The 18,332-nt window shown below is 51.0% G+C and overlaps 2 protein-coding genes across 6 annotated transcripts in view; one reads left to right on the forward strand and one right to left on the reverse strand.

The window, feature by feature from the left end:
* Positions 1–7,611, forward strand: part of trappc8 (trafficking protein particle complex subunit 8) — a 28,749-nt gene extending 21,138 nt beyond the window's left edge. For 2 of the 4 annotated variants that reach the window (XM_086224275.1, XM_086224277.1), the window contains 7 exons: positions 2,979–3,047; positions 3,145–3,203; positions 3,833–4,036; positions 4,470–4,571; positions 4,912–5,051; positions 5,337–5,426; positions 6,656–7,611. In XM_086224275.1, coding sequence (XP_086080401.1) covers positions 2,979–3,047; positions 3,145–3,203; positions 3,833–4,036; positions 4,470–4,571; positions 4,912–5,051; positions 5,337–5,426; positions 6,656–6,893 — 902 coding nt within the window. In that variant the 3' untranslated portion in view covers positions 6,894–7,611. The remainder of the gene's footprint in view (positions 1–2,978; positions 3,048–3,144; positions 3,204–3,832; positions 4,037–4,469; positions 4,572–4,911; positions 5,052–5,336; positions 5,427–6,655) is intronic. The other 2 variants (XM_086224276.1, XM_086224278.1) reach the window with 1 other exon arrangement.
* Positions 7,612–8,431: 820 nt separating this feature from the next.
* ctns (cystinosin, lysosomal cystine transporter) lies at positions 8,432–16,941 on the reverse strand. Of its 2 annotated transcripts, none has more exons than XM_086224280.1 (11): positions 16,634–16,941; positions 16,275–16,442; positions 15,928–16,006; positions 15,059–15,149; positions 13,756–13,859; positions 13,510–13,647; positions 13,279–13,378; positions 12,263–12,382; positions 11,548–11,718; positions 9,980–10,097; positions 8,432–9,700 (listed from the first exon to the last, which is right to left on the reverse strand). In XM_086224280.1, exons 2-11 carry the CDS (start codon positions 16,348–16,350, stop codon positions 9,552–9,554), a joined length of 1,146 nt encoding a protein of 381 aa, XP_086080406.1. In that variant the 5' UTR covers positions 16,351–16,442; positions 16,634–16,941; the 3' UTR covers positions 8,432–9,551. The 2 variants fall into 2 exon arrangements, with proteins under 2 accessions (XP_086080406.1, XP_086080405.1); XM_086224279.1 differs by having other exon boundaries at positions 8,433–9,700; positions 16,275–16,445; positions 16,634–16,940.
* Between the last annotated feature and the right edge of the window lie 1,391 nt (positions 16,942–18,332).

An 18,332-nucleotide genomic window follows, 5' to 3' on the forward strand; every position in this document is an offset into this window, starting at 1 on the left:
AGAACCTCCCTACAAGTAGAGCAGGTGGAGAACCTCCCTCCTTGTAGAGCAGGTGGAGAACCTCCCTCCTTGTAGAGCAGATGGAGAACCTCCCTCCTTGTAGAGCAGGTGGAGAACCTCCTTCCTAGTAGAGCAGGTGGAGAACCTCCTTCCTAGTAGAGCATGTGGAGAACCTCCCTCCTCGTAGAGCAGGTGGAGAACCTCCCTAAAAGTAGAGCAGGTGGAGACACTCCCTACAAGTAGAGCAGGTGGGGAACCTACCTAAAAGTAGAGCAGGTGGAGAACCTCCCTACAAGTAGAGCAGGTGGAGAACCTCCCTACAAGTAGAGCAGGTGGAGAACCTCCCTCCTTGTAGAGCAGGTGGAGAACCTCCCTCCTTGTAGAGCAGGTGGAGAACCTCCCTCCGAGTAGAGCAGGTGGAGAACCTCCCTCCGAGTAGAGCAGGTGGAGAACCTCTCTACAAGTAGAGCAGGTGGAGAACCTCTCTACAAGTAGAGCAGGTGGAGGCACTCCCTACAAGTAGAGCAGGTGGAGAACCTCCCTACAAGTAGAGCAGGTGGAGAACCTCCCTCCTTGTAGAGCAGGTGGCGAACCTCCTTCCTAGTAGAGCAGGTGGAGAACCTCCCTCCTTGTAGAGCAGGTGGAGAACCTCCCTCCTTGTAGAGCAGGTGGAGAACCTCCCTCCGAGTAGAGCAGGTGGAGAACCTCCCTCCGAGTAGAGCAGGTGGAGAACCTCCCTCCGAGTAGAGCAGGTGGAAAACTTCCCTCCGAGTAGAGCAGGTGGAGCTACGGGTGGCAGCTGGAGCCTCTTCAGGTCTGGAGCCTCCACCAGCAGCACCATGATCTGGGATGAGGGGAGAAGAAGAGGAGTTAGTAACACGTATGAGGACAGGAGGAGGAGAGAGAAGCCCAGTGCATCATGGGAGATCCCAGCAGTCTGAGCCTATAGCAGCAAATCTAAGGGCCAGCCTAAGCAGTCCTGACTATAAGCCTGATCAACAAGGAGGTCTTAAGTCTGCTCTTAAACACAGAAAGGGGGTCTAACCTTTAGGGAGCCATGCAGAGAAGCAGTCCAGGAGAGACCTGGTCTCTGCTACCAGTTCTAGTCAACATGCGGCGTCAGCGTTCTGGACCAGCTGGAGAGTCTTTAGGGACTTATTAGTCCAGCCTGGTAGGAGGGAGGTGCAGCAATCCAGCCTGGAAGTGACAAAAGCAGGGACTAGTTTTTCTGCATCTTCTTGAGCCAGGATGTGTCTGATCTTAGCAATGTTACGTAGATGGAAGAAGGCGTCCTGGAGATTTGATGAATGTAGGAGTTAAAGGGTCCTGGTCAAAGAGAACTCCTAGGTTCCTACGGTGGTGTTGGGGGCCAGGGTGGTGCCATCCAGGGTACCTGTCTCATCAGATCAGTTGGTCCTCGGGTGTTTGGGCCCAGCACAAGAACTTCAGTTTATCAGAGTTTAATAAAGGAAATGATGGTCCTCCATGTTTCCTGTCCTTCACACAGGCCTCCAGTTCAGTCAGCTGGTTTGTTCCATGTGGATCATTGATGAGTTCAGCTGAGTGTCGTCTGCATAGCAGAGAACATTAATGGAGTGTTTCCTGATCATGTGACCTAGAGGAAGCAGGTACAAGGTGAAGAGGACTGGTCCAAGCACAGACCCTTGTGGAACACCAGAACTGACTGTAGTGTCTCAGAGGAACCATCATTAACTGGTACCAACTGAGATGGCCTAGTAAATATGACCTGAACCAGTTCAGTGTGGTTCCTTTAATACCAGTGACAGGTTCCAGTCTCTGTAGAAGGATATGGTGGTCAGTGGTATCAAAGCTGCACTGAGATCTACTCAGACCAGCACAGAGACCAGTCCCTCATCTGGTACCAGTAGGAGGTCACTGGTACCTTTGACTAGTTCTGTTTCTGTGCTAGGATGAACCTGGAACCTGACTGAATCCTCCAATCAGCTGTTGCTATGGAGAAGTCACACAGCTGTTTAGCAACTGCTTCCTCCAGAACCTTGGAGAGAAAAGGAAGATGTGATGTTGGTCTGTAGTTGGTAGAACTTCTGGATCCAGGCTTGTTTTTGAGGAGGGTTTAATTCCTGCTACTTTAAAGGACTGAGGGACGGAACCAGATACCAGCGCCACATTGATCATATCTAAGAGGGAGGGGCTAACGAGGGGAGAGAGTCTTGGAGCAGCTTAGTTGGGATGGGGTCTAGGAGACAGGTGGAGGTTTAGAGGAGGACATTATTGAACTGAGCTCATGAAGGCTGAAGGGAGAAAAACTATCCAAGTGTGTGTCTGGTCCTCCAGCTGCCTCTAAGGTTCTGGGTTCTCGGTGCCATGTTGTCAGCTGATGGCAGCAGGAGAAGAAGTTTCTCTCTAATCAGGAGAATTTTGTCATTAAAGAAGTCCATGAACTCTTTGCTGCCCAGGGAAACAGGACTACTTGGTTCAGTAGAGCTGTGGCTCTCTGTCAGTCTGGCTCCAGGACTGAAGAGGAACCTGGGTTGTTCTTGTGTACTTCTGTTCGTGCTGAGTAGTCGGCTGCTCTGGTTCTACCAAGGGCTTTCCTGTTGGTTCCTCTGCTGCATGAGCAGGTGGCAACTGTGTTAAATGAGGAAGTTCAAAGTCTGTTAAAGAAAACCGAACACACCTGGTCTGGGCCAGTTGAACTCCATCTTCCTCCAGCTCCACTGACTATGCTGTTGTGTAGTTTCAAACACAGTGTGTCAGATACCAAACAGGCCATAGCCAACACAGGCAGCATCTCCATCCTTAGATTGTAGTCGTGCAGCCTGCGTGTTTCTGCTTCGCTGCCTCAAACTTAATCTGCTTCCCAAACACGGGTCATGGGCCCGCTGGACTGATGCTACTCACTGGGAGGAAAAGATGTGTTCACAGTTCCAGAGGAGGAGCCAAGTGTTTCTCAGCTGAGCTAACAGTGCTCGTGTCCTCCATGTCTCCCCCTGCAGAATATAAACTCACCAGCAGAGAGCGAGCCAAGCTGTGTTTCAGGGCCACGCGATGCAAACCCCAACAAGGTACGTCACGGATGACTTGTTCACCTGTGGTGCCTCCATGTCATATATGTCACATGTCTGAATAAACGTGTGGCTGTGTCGTGTCTGGTGTTTCTAGCTGCCACCGCTGCCACCAAGAAGTACACCTTTGCAGACCTGAGTCTGGGCAATGAACGGGTACGTTGATCATTAACATTACAGAAGCAAGACAAAGTCCTACCAAACTGCCGTCAGTTGTTTTCAGGGTACCCTGTTCTGGTACTCAGGGATCAGACGGTCCAGGTAACTTCAGGGTTCCACATCCAAGTCAAAGCTGCGAGCACCTGTTTTGACTGCAACATGCAGGAAGTTGTTGCTTTATAACTTTGAAATATCATTACAAAAAACATTCAAACAACTTTGCAAAAAATTTCATAGTTTTTGCGTGCAAAGGCTCGTGGTCATGGAGCCTGGGTGACACGATGAGCTCATTTCAGAGGACGAGGCGAGCCAAGTTTTGTTCTGTGCTAAGTGGGAGTTTGCAGAGCTGCTGGTTTGCTGGTCAACCTGCACAAAACCCCTCCCACGTCTAGATCTTCATCTCATTAGATGCGTATACAACCTATAAAAAGTGGTCATGTGAACAATATGGCTCTCTAGTAAACATCTGTGCAACAGTTACCATGGCAACACCATGTATTTTATCAAAGGGCTCTTGGTGCGCTTTTAATGTCAGAGTTCTGTAGGAGAAGCAACCGATGAGAAAAGTCACAGCTTATTTCCTCTGATGACATTCATGAGCCGCCTCCTCCTGCTGCTTCTCCAAGCAGATCATCAGCTCCGTCACCCCCTGTGGTGATTTCTTCTTCCGTTGTTGTCGGCCATCGGTGTGTCAGCGGGCAGAGGTGGAAGCGGCCAGGACAACGTCCAGCGGCAAGAGTCCGAGCTCTGCTGAGGACAGAACGTCTGACATCAGCAACATCGTCAAGAAGTGTAACGAGCTGGACCTCAACATCATTGTCATCTGGAAGGTATAAAACCCAGAGCTGAGTGCTTTAGCATCTGGAGCTACTTGCTGTTGGAGGGCAGAGGAGTAGGAACCTCGCGGTTCCAAAACCCTGAGCCTTTGTCATCATCATTGTTCTCTCTGATTTGGGTGAATCAAGCGCAGGTGTGCATCGTACCTGAGCCATCAGCGCAGCGCCCAGCTCTCCCCTGTCAACAGTGTAACCCCACCCCCACCCCAACTTTGCCAACTTTTTGTCATTTCAGCCACAAATTCAACTCGCTATGTTTCAGCAGACGTGTTAGCGTTGTTGAGCTGGTGCGTTCAAGTGCAACACGAAGCACCAGGAGAATGACATTTACGCAGGTTTAAAACTAAATATTAGATATGCAGGTGTGTGCAGGAGGAAGTTGGTATCACACACACGTCACACACACCCTCTTCACCTGTGTGTGCAGGCGTATGTGGTGGAGGACAACAAACAGCTGATCCTGGAGGGCCAGCTCCACGTGGCGCTGCAGACCATCGACAAGGAGGCCTGTTCTTTGACTCCTAAAGAGGTGCGTGGTCACATGACATCACACGGCCGTCAGTCGTCCGCTTCACAAGGTGTCAGAAAAAGGAAAGGAGAGCAAGTTCCACAGAAGAGGAGGAAACCAGGAAATGAACCATGGTGGAAGAAAGCACACCTTCAACACACCTTTAGTGAAGTGGTGACATCACAAATCAGTGATTAACTCAATCTTTCTGTCAGTAACTGCCCCCACTTGACCCCCCCCCCCCCCCCCACAACCAGCTGTTTTTTTGGTTTGTTACAAATTACCACAAAATCATGTTAGTGATCGTTTTAGTATATAGCAGCTCACATGAGGTATGTGTGTGTGTGTGTGTTTTTTGCAGGAAGCTCAGGAGATGGTGTTGTTCAAGTTCAAATCGGAGCTTCCTCCTCCGGCCGTCCTGGCCTCTGCTGAGCTCTCCCAGCTCGTCAAAACCAACATGCACTACCCGGAGACGTACTCTCACCCTTTTATCCAGGACAGGTGAGACACACACACTCAGTGATCTGTCACTCCCACAGTGACTCCTGGACGCGGCTTCTCTGCCTCTGAGCCACGCCCCTGACCTCACCAGCCGCTACTTTAGGAGTCCCTGGATCAGGGTCACAGCAGGACCCTAAAAGACCAACTGTTTGATTGGTTCATGTGTTCCGGTCTCATATGTAGTGCGTGTGGAACTGAACTCTCCCTCCATGACACAGTTGGGTTGAAAGAGTTTCTGTTGTGGTATTGGCTCGTTACTGGTAGACATTTTGTCTCTGTCCCCAGTCTTTGTGTGGTCCCCGTCTCTCTGACTCTGTCCAACTGCTCCCTGACTCCCGTCGACGTCCTCATTGACCTGCGGCACAAGAACACCAGGTGAGCGTCTTCCTCCATAACATCTGAAGTGTATCATGGGATCCAGGGAGGAAGAGCAGGGGCGGAGCCAAGGCTTACTGAGGGAAAACTACAACATGGAGTCAGATTAATTCATACACGCACTCCACACACACACACACCCCACCAGTCAGAAGTGTGGACCCACCCTCTCATTCAATGTTTCCTCTTTGTTTCTGCTACTTGCTACATTGTGGTTTCATCCTGAAGACATCAAATCTCTGAAGCAGATCAATGGAATCATGGAGCAAAGACAGGATTGTTCAGAACTGTAAACCTGTTTTATGTTCTAGCTCCTCAAAGTGGCCTCCCTCTGCTCGTCCTTCTCTCAGGGAGCTTCATGATGTCATCACCTGAAATGGTTCCCCCTCTCAGGTTCACCTTGTCAGGGTTCAGTGGTGGAGTTTCCTGCCTTCTTACTGGTTGGGAGCATCAGTTGAGCTGAGCAGAAGTCAGGCTGCTCCCCAGCTGACAGCTCTGTTTGACCACTGCTAGAATTCCTGTCATGGCAGGAACCATCAGCTCAGTAGAGAGGAACCACCGTCCATCAGTGCTGTAAGACCTGAAGGTCACTCAGTCCAGGAAACTGGAAAAACTTGAATGCGTCCCCGAATGCAGTCGTAAAAACCATCAAGCGCCACGATGAAACCGGTTCACATGAGGACGGCCCAGGAGAGGAAGACCAAGAGTCTCCTCTGCTGCTGAGGAGGAGTTCATCCCAGTCCCCAGCCTCAGGAACCACCAGTTAACAGCTCCTCAGACTGGAGCCCAGATGAACACCTCAGGGTTCTGGTAGCAGACACGTCTCTGCACCAACGGTTCAGAGGAGACGGTGCCAATCAGGCCTTGATGGTCCAACAGCTGCTAGGAAACCACCACCAAGGAGAAGCAACCAGCAGAGTAGGTTTGTTTGGACCAGAACCACAAGGAGTGGACATGTGATGGAGCACAGAGTGAAGGTCAAAGGACCAACAAGTGCTCAGCACCTCTGCAACTCCTTCAAGACTGTTGGAGAACCGTTTCAGGTGATGACCTCATGAAGCTCATGGAGAGAACGCCAAGAGTGAGCAGAGCAGGAGTCGGAGGGAGGCTGTTTAGAAGAACCTAGAACATAGAACCTGTTGGAGTCATTTCATGATTTATATTTTTATATATAATATAATGTATGTGTGCCTGTCTTGGCTGTTGATGTGAACCTCATTCCCCCCCAGCATTCCTGAGGTGGTGGAGGTCCACAGCTCCTTCACCTGGGTGGGTCAGAGTCGCTACAAACTGCAGCTGAAGCCTGAGCAGGTGACCTGCCTGACTCTGCGAGCCTGCTTCCTCCAGGCTGGCGTCTACAACCTCAACACGCCACGAGTCTTCGCTAAGCCAGCTGAGCAGGACGCTATGAGTGAGACCAGTCAGCAGGCTGCCAGTCCGGCTCTCATCATCATCAAGAACGCCTGAGTGGAGCGTCCTGGTCCCGTGGGAGGAGAACCTGGACTCTGTGAGCATAGTCTGGCTTCATACTGGACGTCAGGAAAAAGACGTTTTATATCAACACATGAAATAAATGAAGAGTTTTATTTAAACAGCCACAGTTTGATTACCTGGCATGACAGACGGCGTGGTCACATGGTTCCATAGATCTTCTGTTTCATCAGCTGATCCTGCCAGCTTCCCCTCCACATACTTGTGGACCAGCAGGTCTAAGGACCTCCAACGTCCCCTCATCCGCCTGTCAGAACCAGGCGACCCGGACTTACAGGTGGCTGCAGTACTGAAACTGTGACTGATATCAATAAGTAAAGTAAGTGGAGGACAAGCTACTGCTGGGGGGTCCACACTAAGACCTGGTCCATCACACAGTGGACTGATGCTGTCTGCCTGTCCTGTCTCCTCTGCAAACCTGGTGAAGGTTGGAGGACTTGGTGTGTAACAGACCTGTGACATGTTTACATCCTGGTTACCCCCCAGGTCCTCTCCAGGATGCCGGCTGAAGACGGTGCGCTGAGACGGTTCCATGTCCTCACGCGCACAAGTTTATTACCCAGCCAGCATCGAGCCTGTGTTTGACCCGGCGTGTCAGGATCCAGCTTTTCTGAAAATGATGTATTATATTTATATAACAAATTTGATGTAAATAGAAAATAAACATGCGACTAATGCTTCAGAGTGAAGTCTGACGATGGCGTGTTTGAACGTAGCTTGGATTTTGATTCTTTTGTCTGTGTGTCATGCTTCCACTGACCCCGCCCCCCTGATGATCATGAGACGGACCGCTGATGTCATTAGAGTACTGTGGAAAAGTACCCTAACGTGTGATGCTGCGTTTCTGTCCGAGCCGGCGAGGTCAAACAGCGCCCCGGTTCCTGGAACGTGGTCGTCTGTTTTTCCTCTGAGCTCATTGATTTAAGCTGATGAGGTCACAGCTGTTCAGGTTAAAAGTGAAGGGTTCAGTGGATAAGAGAATCTTTATGGTGGTGATGTAAGCGCCAAAGTTATTAAAAAGCCTGAGCCATCGGGGCTGTGGAGGCAGCCGCCACCTCACCGGTACCATGGTACTTCAGTCCTGCTAATGGCGAGTAATTCAGCGGCGCATGGGTTTGTTAGGCAGCTGCACCGGACTGAACCTGTTGATGACGGAGGTCCAAGAATCAGCTGACGAGGCTGCAGAACCTTGACGTTTGATGGTTCTGACCCCGAGGTGGTGGTGCTCGCCGCATCATGTGATCCTCACCAGTCTGAATAACTGAAGAGCTAAATTACATGTAAGGAGCATAGCGTTGCTTTAAAAACTCCTTCTAAACACTGCCTGAAAAAAACCCTTCGTGATACTTCAGCCAAGAACAGGATTTTTTTTCCAGAACGCAGGAAGATTCAGCCACGTTTATTTAGCTTGAAGCTAATGGAAACTGATGGCTACCAGCTGAACTGTCCAGGATCGCCAGGACAACCATCGCTTCTGATCTCCAGAGGGTCTCCACTGTCAAAAACTCCAGAGTAGAAGATTGACAGCTGGACAGAAGACGTCTCCTAAGTTTCTAATGAGTGTAGAATATTGGAGCAGGATGAACTTCAGAAGCATTTGTGATGTCACTGATCAGCTGTCAGATGTTTATTCAAGTGCAATAGAAGTTCCTCTCCAGAACAGCATCAGAGCCGTCTGACATTTACAAAATTAGGTCTGAATAATTGTCAGGCACATTTACAAACTTACAAAATGGATTTTCTGATCAAACAAAATACTCACTGGTGAGGCACTGATTGACATCCTGCCAAGTCGTGATTGCGCCACCTACTGTGTGCACCAGACCAGAAATCATCAGAGCTAAATGATGATTTTGAAATTTATTTCACAATAGTTCAAACAATACTTCACCCAAAAAGTATATTGTACCTTTCAAGTACTCACTACTTGAGTCTTGAGCTAACGAAGGTGTTTTTCCTCCTCCATCACTTCTTAGTGACTCCAGAGTGCAGGAGGATCCAGCCATGTAGATTTAGCTTGAAGCTAACAGCAGCTAAACTGTCCAGACACGTCAGTCACCAACGCTCCAGGTGGTCTGGTAGAATCCAGGACGGGAGTCAGGTACCCCCTAACACTTGGACTGGAGAACTTCGTGGGTCAAAGTAGCACCAATCATCACCAGCTGATGCATTCAGGTGAAACGACTCATTTGCACTTGGTACTGTATTAGTTCCTTTTTATGTCAAGTCATGTTGCTGGAAGAAGCTGTGGATTCCAGCAGTAGTGAACGCACACTTCAGCTGTTGGTAGCAGTCAGGCTCCATGAGCTACAAGCTAGCTGTACGTGGCTGGTTCCTCCTGCATTCTGGACCGTTTTGGGGTGGAATATCATTTGAAATTATGAAAGGTTCAATTGACATCCTCTAATAGAGAGATGGACGTCAGCCACGATCACCGGTGAAGGTTGCAGGACCTGCCAGCGAGGCTGGTGCGGCGTGTCTGTGCTTCCCCGAGTCAGCTGGAGCAAACGCTGATCCTGGAACAGTTTGGAAGGCAACGAGCTGATGTAAACTGAGAATACAAATAAATCCTGCAACGCAGCTGAGCGCGAGTCAACAAGAACTCTGAGATTCTGATCAGCAGCTCGAGTCCCATCAGTCTTCTTGATGCTGGGCGACAGGTTGGTACTGGGAGGAGCGTCGGTAGAGGCAGTAGTGCTGAGTCATGAAGAGAAGGTCGAACACCACAGAGAAAAGGCCCAGACCGAACTTCGTAGGGTCCCCGAACACCAGCCTCCACTCGTCTGAGGAGACAGACACGTGACAGCAGTGTGAGCACACACACAGACCCCACTGGATGCATGCACACGCACTCGTGTGTGTTATGGTCTTTGACAAAGACACAATATCACAAATATTTTATATAAAAAGTAGAAACAGGTCAACAGAAATAATGAAAAGTGTGTTTTTGGGGATGTTTTAATTACCTTTTCTAACTCAGGGTTTACTACCTGCCTGCCCTAAATTCTCCAAATACTGCTGTACTGTAGTGAGCGTATATCAGCAGCAAGTACACCTATTACCGTTGTTGTAGGACTGCAGTATCATTTGCAGGATGCTGAGGTTCCCGCCAGTGAAGTCCAGCAGCACATTACCGATGCTCCAGCCCTCGGTGCTCTGACGTCTGTAGTTCATGTACGCCTGCAAACATCAAATATCACAGGAGGGTAGAAAGAACGACGAAGGAGCCTGAAACTCTGAGAAACAAACGCCGGTCTGCAGTGAAAGAGGATCAGTGACGACCAGAACCTCCATCGCTGAACGTCCAGGGCTCGAGAAGCAAAAGAGGAACCCTTGGCTGCAGTTGCTGACTTTAACTCTGCAGTCGTGTTGAACTCTGCTGTCTGCTGGATCCTGCTCACACTGATCGCTGCTGGGGGCCAACAGCTAGCATGGCCGCAGCTCTACGGCGCTGCACAGCTGATACACAGACACTGCAGTCCTGCGTGCGGGAGTCACTGTGCCAACATGCACCGACCAGCATGTTTGACTTCAACATCGACAGATCTGACAACTTCATGTAAGTGTCAGGAAATATCTCACCACCATGAGGAAAACCATCATGTATGTCAGCGGTGGTCACGTCTCTTCTCGTGGACACGTATGTCAGCGGTGGTCACGTCTCTTCTCGTGGACACGTATGTCAGCGGTGGTCACGTCTCTTCTCGTGGACACGTATGTCAGCGGTGGTCACGTCTCTTCTCGTGGACACGTATGTCAGCGGTGGTCACGTCTCTTCTCGTGGACACGTATGTCAGCGGTGGTCACGTCTCTTCTCGTGGACACGTATGTCAGCGGTGGTCACGTCTCTTCTCGTGGACATGTCAGCGGTGGTCACGTCTCTTCTCGTGGACACGTATGTCAGCGGTGGTCACGTCTCTTCTCGTGGACACGTATGTCAGCGGTGGTTACGTCTCTTCTCGTGGACACGTATGTCAGCGGTGGTCACGTCTCTTCTCGTGGACATGTCAGCGGTGGTCACGTCTCTTCTCGTGGACACGTATGTCAGCGGTGGTCACGTCTCTTCTCGTGGACACGTATGTCAGCGGTGGTCACGTCTCTTCTCGTGGACATGTCAGCGGTGGTCACGTCTCTTCTCGTGGACACGTATGTCAGCGGTGGTCACGTCTCTTCTCGTGGACACGTATGTCAGCGGTGGTCACGTCTCTTCTCGTGGACACGTATGTCAGCGGTGGTCACGTCTCTTCTCGTGGACATGTCAGCGGTGGTCACGTCTCTTCTCGTGGACACGTATGTCAGCGGTGGTCACGTCTCTTCTCGTGGACACGTATGTCAGCGGTGGTTACGTCTCTTCTCGTGGACACGTATGTCAGCGGTGGTCACGTCTCTTCTCGTGGACATGTCAGCGGTGGTCACGTCTCTTCTCGTGGACACGTATGTCAGCGGTGGTCACGTCTCTTCTCGTGGACACGTATGTCAGCGGTGGTCACGTCTCTTCTCGTGGACATGTCAGCATGTCATGGTCATGTCCTCCAGTGATCATCGAGGCCTTTTGACCTCGATGGAGGCGGTGAGGTCGCTCAGGTGACCTTCATGACTAACCTGACCTCCAGCTCAGGTCTCATCTTACCTGGGGCACGTATTTGATGAGGGTGACGGCCAGTTTGATATAAGAGAAGTAGTACAGGTAATCCAGCCAGGTGATCTTTTTGGCGACAGCAAGGAACAAGCTGACGAAGGCAAACGTCCAGCCAATCAGCAGCAGGATCAGAGCTGTCCAGGAGACCCTCTGCCCCCCCCTCTGTATGGGACAGGACACACACACAGTGAGTCATGAAGATTTGAGGTCTTAATCACCTGATAGCAGACTTTCTCAGTTGCTCCAGTTTCTTGACAAGCAGGGAACGCCATCAGTCACGCGTTTTCATGACGGGGAGTGGTCAAGTTTTTCTGGCGTGTCAGCAACATGCTGCTGTACAAGCGAGTTCAAAACCTGTGACCAGGAGAAGTGAGGAGGAGCTAAATCACTAAAACTCCAGATGAGGGTCCTCCGAGCTGAGCACTTTCACACCCTTGGTTTAAAACCTTTACCAGAATGGAGTGATGGCGCACCACCTTTGGTGACTCTGATGACACCACCCCCAGAAACCCGTCCCATTTAAAGACTGCACCTGATCTACTTTGAAAAACATAATAAACCAACTTTTTGATGAATGTGTGATCAACTCAGACGATCACAGCAATAAACTGTTAAAGTGTCTGTTGGAACGAATGCATTCCGCAAGAGCATTAACTTGACGGGTGGGAGAACATTTGGAGCGGTTCTGAGGGGAACAGGGACCCACCTGGTAGACTGCTGCCTGGATGACGTAGACCAGACACAGCAGGAAGGCGTGAAGGCTGAAGAAGGCGTCGTTAACGTTAACGGGGTTAATGCCGTTGGGGTTCCTCTTCAGAAACTCCTCCTGCAGGGCAAACACACAACAGATGAACACACAAGCTTGAGTCCCACTGTTGCAGACGCTGCCCCCTGGTGGGCTAAGAAGCTACAGCAAATGAGCACAAAATTATTTTCACAAAAACAAGTTGTTTTTTTCCCCAAAATTTTGTTTGTTTCAAATTTCAAAAAATATCTTAATTGTAGATGCAAGAAATCTCTCTATACGCCGGAGACTCCATAATCTCAACTACTGGTAATCTGATCCACGCTAAAATTAATGCGTGCCTGACGCCTTGGAGGACATTGACGGTCTGAGGGCCTGGGTTCTGAAGGTCTGGGGGTTCAGGGTCTGAGGCTCTAAGTGTCTGAGGATCTGCGGGTCAGAGAATCTTAGGGACTGAGGGTCTACGGGACTGAAGGTCTCTGAGTCAAATTTTTTCTGGAAAAAAGTTTTTTGTGTTTGTTTCCTAACTGGGTCTGTCTGTGCAGGTGGAGAAGGGGCAGGTTAGGGGGCGGGACCTGTTGAGATCAGGGGCTTAGGGAGGGGCCAGAAGGGCTTTGACGACCTTCAGAAAGTCTGCAGAAACAGAAATAACTGATTCACACTCAAGTTAGCAGAGGGCTAACAGGAAGTAGCTTGATGTCACACTGTGGAAGAGCTGGTCTCTGATGATGATGATGATGATGAAGAGTCAGTCTGCTACAGGAAGGGGAACAACAACGTTCTGAGAGTTGATGGAATGATGGTTGAGCACAGTAAATGGTAGTGTCATGTGACATCACAACCCCTGGCCCCACCCCTAAAACAACAGCCCCTGCACTGGTTAACTAAAAAACAGCTGATGGGAAACAGTGAAATGATCAGGTGACATCAGTCATGTGGTCAGCGTGATCCAACAGGTGACTGGACGATGAGGTCACCTTAATATCGGTCAGCCAGAGCAGCCCGATGTTGAAGACGCTGTAGGCCAGGAAGCCTGTGATGTTGAGAGCCAGGAAGTCGAAGTTGAGACCCACAACACTGCAAGCAAACACACCAGAGTCACCAGCGCTGCCCTGCAGGACTCTGAGCAGGACCAGGGAGTCCAGGGAGTGGGACGTTTCAGGAAAGACACTTGGACGGTGAAGGGGAGGGCGAACAGACAGCAGTACCTCTTCCTCCTCCAGTTCTCAAATGCTTGTGGGTAGAAGGACACGGACCAGGCCAGGAAGTAGATCCAGCCAATCACCTCGCTGATGACCAGCAGCACACCGCTATGGACCACCTGGAAGCGGATCCGGACCGGCCGGCTGGGACAAACGCAGAGAGACGGCAATGTTTTATTTTCCTGTTTTCATGTCACACAAATTCATTTCTTCATTTTGGTGCTGATACAGGATCAAGAGATCAATACACACCAGCCGGGGTCTGAGATGTTGCTGAGCAGGTATGTGGTCACCTGACCAACATCAGTCGCAGTAATGTTGAATCTGGCTGTGGTCGTTGCCGCTGGCAGCAACACCTAAACAACAACAACAACAACAACAACAACCACCTAAGACCTTTAAGAGATCAACAACATGCTGATGTCTGTGTAAAACAGCATATGGCTCTGTGTGTGTGTGTGTGTCTGAGAGTGTGTGTGTCAGAGAGTGTGTGTCAGAGAGTGTATGTGTGTTTGAGAGTGTGTGTCAGAGAGTGTGTGTGTCAGAGAGTGTGTGTGTGTCTGAGAGTGTGTGTTTGTCTGAGAGTGTGTGTGTGTGTCTGAGAGTGTGTGTGTGTGTGTGTCTGAGAGTGTGTGTGTCTGAGAGAGCGTGTGTGTGTCTGAGAGTGTGTGTGTGTGTGTCTGAGAGAGTGTGAGTGTGTGTGTCTGAGAGAGAGTGTGAGTGTGTGTCTGAGAGTGTGTGTGTGTCTGAGAGTGTGTAAGAGTGTGTGTGTCTGAGAGCATGTGTCTGAGAGAGTGTGTGTGTGTGTGAGAGAGAGGATGTGTGTTACTTGTGTAGTGGGGACATAAAACTGTTTGCACACTCCCAGTAATGAAAATCATTAAAACCAGAATGAAGAAGATTTGGATGGGGGGGGTTCCATCTCTATCACCCCCTGGCGAAGACTGTTGGAGGAACCAAACCCTCCAGCGGGACTGCTCAGTGTGTATGAGTGCTACAGATTTGGCGTTTCCACCCTGATGGCCACCATCGGTCTGAAGGTCTGGGTGAGAAGCTGACGTGAGTCCACCAAGGAATGGAGAGACTGGGGGTTAAAAAGTGGTCAATCCCTCCATCCATCTTCTATACTGCTTGTCCATTAAGGGTCATGGGGGTGGAGCCTATCACAGCTGTCATTGGGTGAGAGGCGGGGTTCACCCTGGACGGGTCACCAGTCCGTCGCAGGGCCATCAGGAGCAATTAGGGGTTCAGTATCTTGCTCACGGACACTTGGACAGGGTCACTGGGGGAAGTGGGGATCGAACCAGCGACCCTTCAGTTCCGAGACAGCCACACTCCCTTTGAGCCACTTTGCCCCAAAGTGTTGAATGTAAAAGGTGTCATTTTTTGCTGGTAGGTGGCGCTATTGTCACCAAAGCTGACAGACATTCATTTGGGGTCCATAAATGATGCTAAGTGGTGGGTTTGGCCAACATCAGCGGTGCGTTGTCACCCACAGAGACCAGGGGCTCCTTGGAGGAGCGCTCAGTCTGAGGGTTGCAGCTCCTCCACTTACCTGCTCAGGAAGCGTGAGGACAGAGGAGTAGTTTTTTTTGGAGCTGAAGGTCACGTTGAAGTGAATCACAGTGGACTGGTTGGCAGCAGAACTAGAGAACAACACATAAACCAGTCAAAACAACGCAGATCCCATCTGGAGAACACAGACCGCAGCAGCAGGTCCTTTAGCCTTATGTTAGCGAAGGAGGCTACCTGCATGCTAGCGATAAGGTCTGTGACAGCACGTCACCCCTGGAGAGTAGAAAGAATTCCCTCAGCGGCCAGCATGAGCGGGAAGCATGGAGGAGCTCGTCAGGAACGCTGCAGTCAAACTCCTGAGAGACGCCACACTCCCACCAGGACGGGTGATGAGCACACAGTCCTTGAGATGTGATTGGTCAGTGGGCAAGGTGACACATCCCACTAAAGGTCAATGACCTCACAGGGCTGAAGATCTTGGGTGAACCTGAATAACCTCCCTGACAGGAGACAGGAGACAAGGGCGCCATACGCTCTGGTGGCCTGCTGTTCCTGATCAAACCCTCCAGGACACTAAACCTCCAGGATCTGGGCTGTGCTCTCATCTGTTTGCTGTTCTGCCTTTGCTGGGGGGCAAAGCAGCAGATCACGTGTACTCAGTACTGCAGCAACTGCAGTTTTAAGCTGTTACTTGGCCTGTACAGTTCCTTCGATGAAGTAACCAAAGTGAGTTCCCCTCTGCCCTAACCCCCACGGCCCCCTCACCATGGGTGGGGGGGCGACTACGACTACTACTACTACTACTACTACTACTACTACAACGCCAGCACTACTACTACTACTACTACTACTACGACGCCAGCACTACTACTACTAGTACTGCTACTGCTACTGTGTGTCCGCAGTTACCTGGCAGTAATGGTGATGTCGGCTGAGGAGCGCTCCTCCAGTGTGACGGCATCAGGAGCAAGTAGACACGCGCTGGACTCTGTCAGAGACACAGAGCGCGTAAATGTCCAGCCCACCTCGGCTGCTGTTCGCTGGTGAGGCTCACAAATGTACTGACAGTTCCACTACATACACAGTTTAAGAGGTACAAATGTTATACAAGTGTTACTCATGGTTGGTCACAGAGCCAGTGCCGTGGACGCCACAGGCTCCATGTCACACACACAGTTCCTGCAGGTTTCTGTCCAGCTCAGGTTTTTACTGCTACCGCTAAATTCACCATGAACAACCGAAGAGTGAGTCGTCACCAGAAAAGCAGCTCAGCGTCCAGAGCAGCAGCAGCAGCACAGCCAGGGGTCGCCTCGGCTCCGGGCCCTTCGTCATCTCTGCAGGAGCACAGAGCAGCTCGGCGGCGGACACACAGGGACGTGACCAGGGACTCGAGGCTCCCGCCGGGAGGCTGTGAGGCGCTCAAGCTGCTGCAGACATTATTGATACATGAGAAAGTAGCGACGACCCTTAGAGAGAGAGAGCATCTTAACAACAACCACCGACAGGATCTCGCCAGTATTCCTCTGACACATCAAGTGGTGTCGGAGAACCCCCCCCCCCCCCCCCCGGGTGGCCCACTGACCCGAACTGGACCAGAACATACGGTCAAACCTACCGGGCGGACTGGTGTCGCTCCTTCCTCCTCACGGGTCACGAGGTAAACAAGTCGTCTTCTTCTTCTTCTTCTTCTTCTTCTTCTTCTTCTTCTTACTGGGGTTTTACGGCGGTTGGCAGCCAACTAGCTGAAGCATTACCGCCCTCTTCTGTCCCATCGCGGAACACCATCTTTCCCTACTTCTAACCCCTACACCTAAATCCTACCTCTAAATCCTAAACATAATCCTTAAAACTAAATCCTATCATACAGTCCTGTATCCCTCAAATAATCTAAAAGAACCCTAACACTCTCCCTATCCTCCATCCTCAGAACTCCCTCCAGACTGATCTCACCCCTCCCCATGTTCCTCCACCTGTCCCTCATCACCCTCCTCTCCACCTCATACCTGCCACACCTCAGCAGTACGTGCTCTACTGACTCTTCCTCACCACAGCCCAGTGTTGTGCTTCCCTAACACCTTCAAATTCCCGTTCAGCCCACAATGTCTCATCCTCAGCCTCACCTTCACCACTTCCTCCCTCCTCTGCCCACCTCCACCCCTACACCCTCTAGCCCGCACACTCCTCTGAGCCCTATAAAAGTGCCTACCCTTCTTCTCTTTTTCCCACCTTCCCTGCCTCATGTCCATCACCCTCTCCCTCACCATCACCTTCACCTCAGCCCTACTCACCCTCACATTCATCTCCACCGTCCTCTTCACCAACACCCCCTTTGCCAACTCATCTGCCTTCTTGTTCCCCTCCACCCCCACATGTGCTGGCACCCATAAAAACCTAACCTGACCCCCCCCCCCCCCCCCCGCTGAACTATCCTAGTGACTGCCTGAAGAACCTGCTACAGAACATCCTGACGACTACCCGTGTGACATGACCTGATGCTAGTTAGGACTGCTGCTGAATCTGAACAGACCACCACCCTCCCCACTTGTGTACACTCCACCCACCTCAGTGCCAACAGCATCGCTACCATCTCCACAGTGTAAACCCCCAGCCCATCTGTCGTGCACCTACTAAGCCCTATCCCTCTCCCCGGTACTGCCAACCCAAATCCTGTCTCCCCAGACTCCACCCTTGGTCCATCAGTATAAACCTTCTCCCATCCACCATACACCCTTCTCATACACCTGTTGTGAGCCCTCACCAAGTCCTCCCCCTCCCCCTTCCTCCTCAACTCCAACAAACACCAGTCCACCTCTGGCCACTCCATCCTCGACGGTGCCATCTCTGGGTACACCACTGTTTGACTCACCCTAATGTGCCCTACTCTGAGCTCCCTAGCCAGTGCATTCCCTATCCTCCCAAAGTGCCCCCCCCCCATACTCCCAACACTCATCTAACTCACTCTTGGTCGGGTACACCCCTGAATGTCCCTGCAGGTTAGCCCAATACCTCACCATTAGCTGCTTCCTCCTTAGCTCCAGGGGCATCTCACCCATCTCCACCTGCAGTGCTGCCACCGGTGTTGTCCCAAATGCCCCACACCACACCCTCAGTGCCTTTGTGTATACCACATCCAGAACCCGCAAGTGACACTGAGCAGCCGACCCATACACTATACACTCATGATCTAGTGCCGCCCTCACCATCGCAGTACAAATTGTCTTCAGTGCCACACAGCTAACCCCCCAGTCCCTACCTGACAAACCCCTCATCACATTTATTACTTTCCTACACCTGCCCTCAACCCTCCTAATGCG

Source organism: Aulostomus chinensis, chromosome 14, assembly GCF_037954235.1.
Source record: "Aulostomus chinensis isolate RoL2024-O1b breed Wild chromosome 14, RoL_Achi_v1.0, whole genome shotgun sequence".
Lineage (NCBI taxonomy): Eukaryota > Metazoa > Chordata > Actinopteri > Syngnathiformes > Aulostomidae > Aulostomus > Aulostomus chinensis.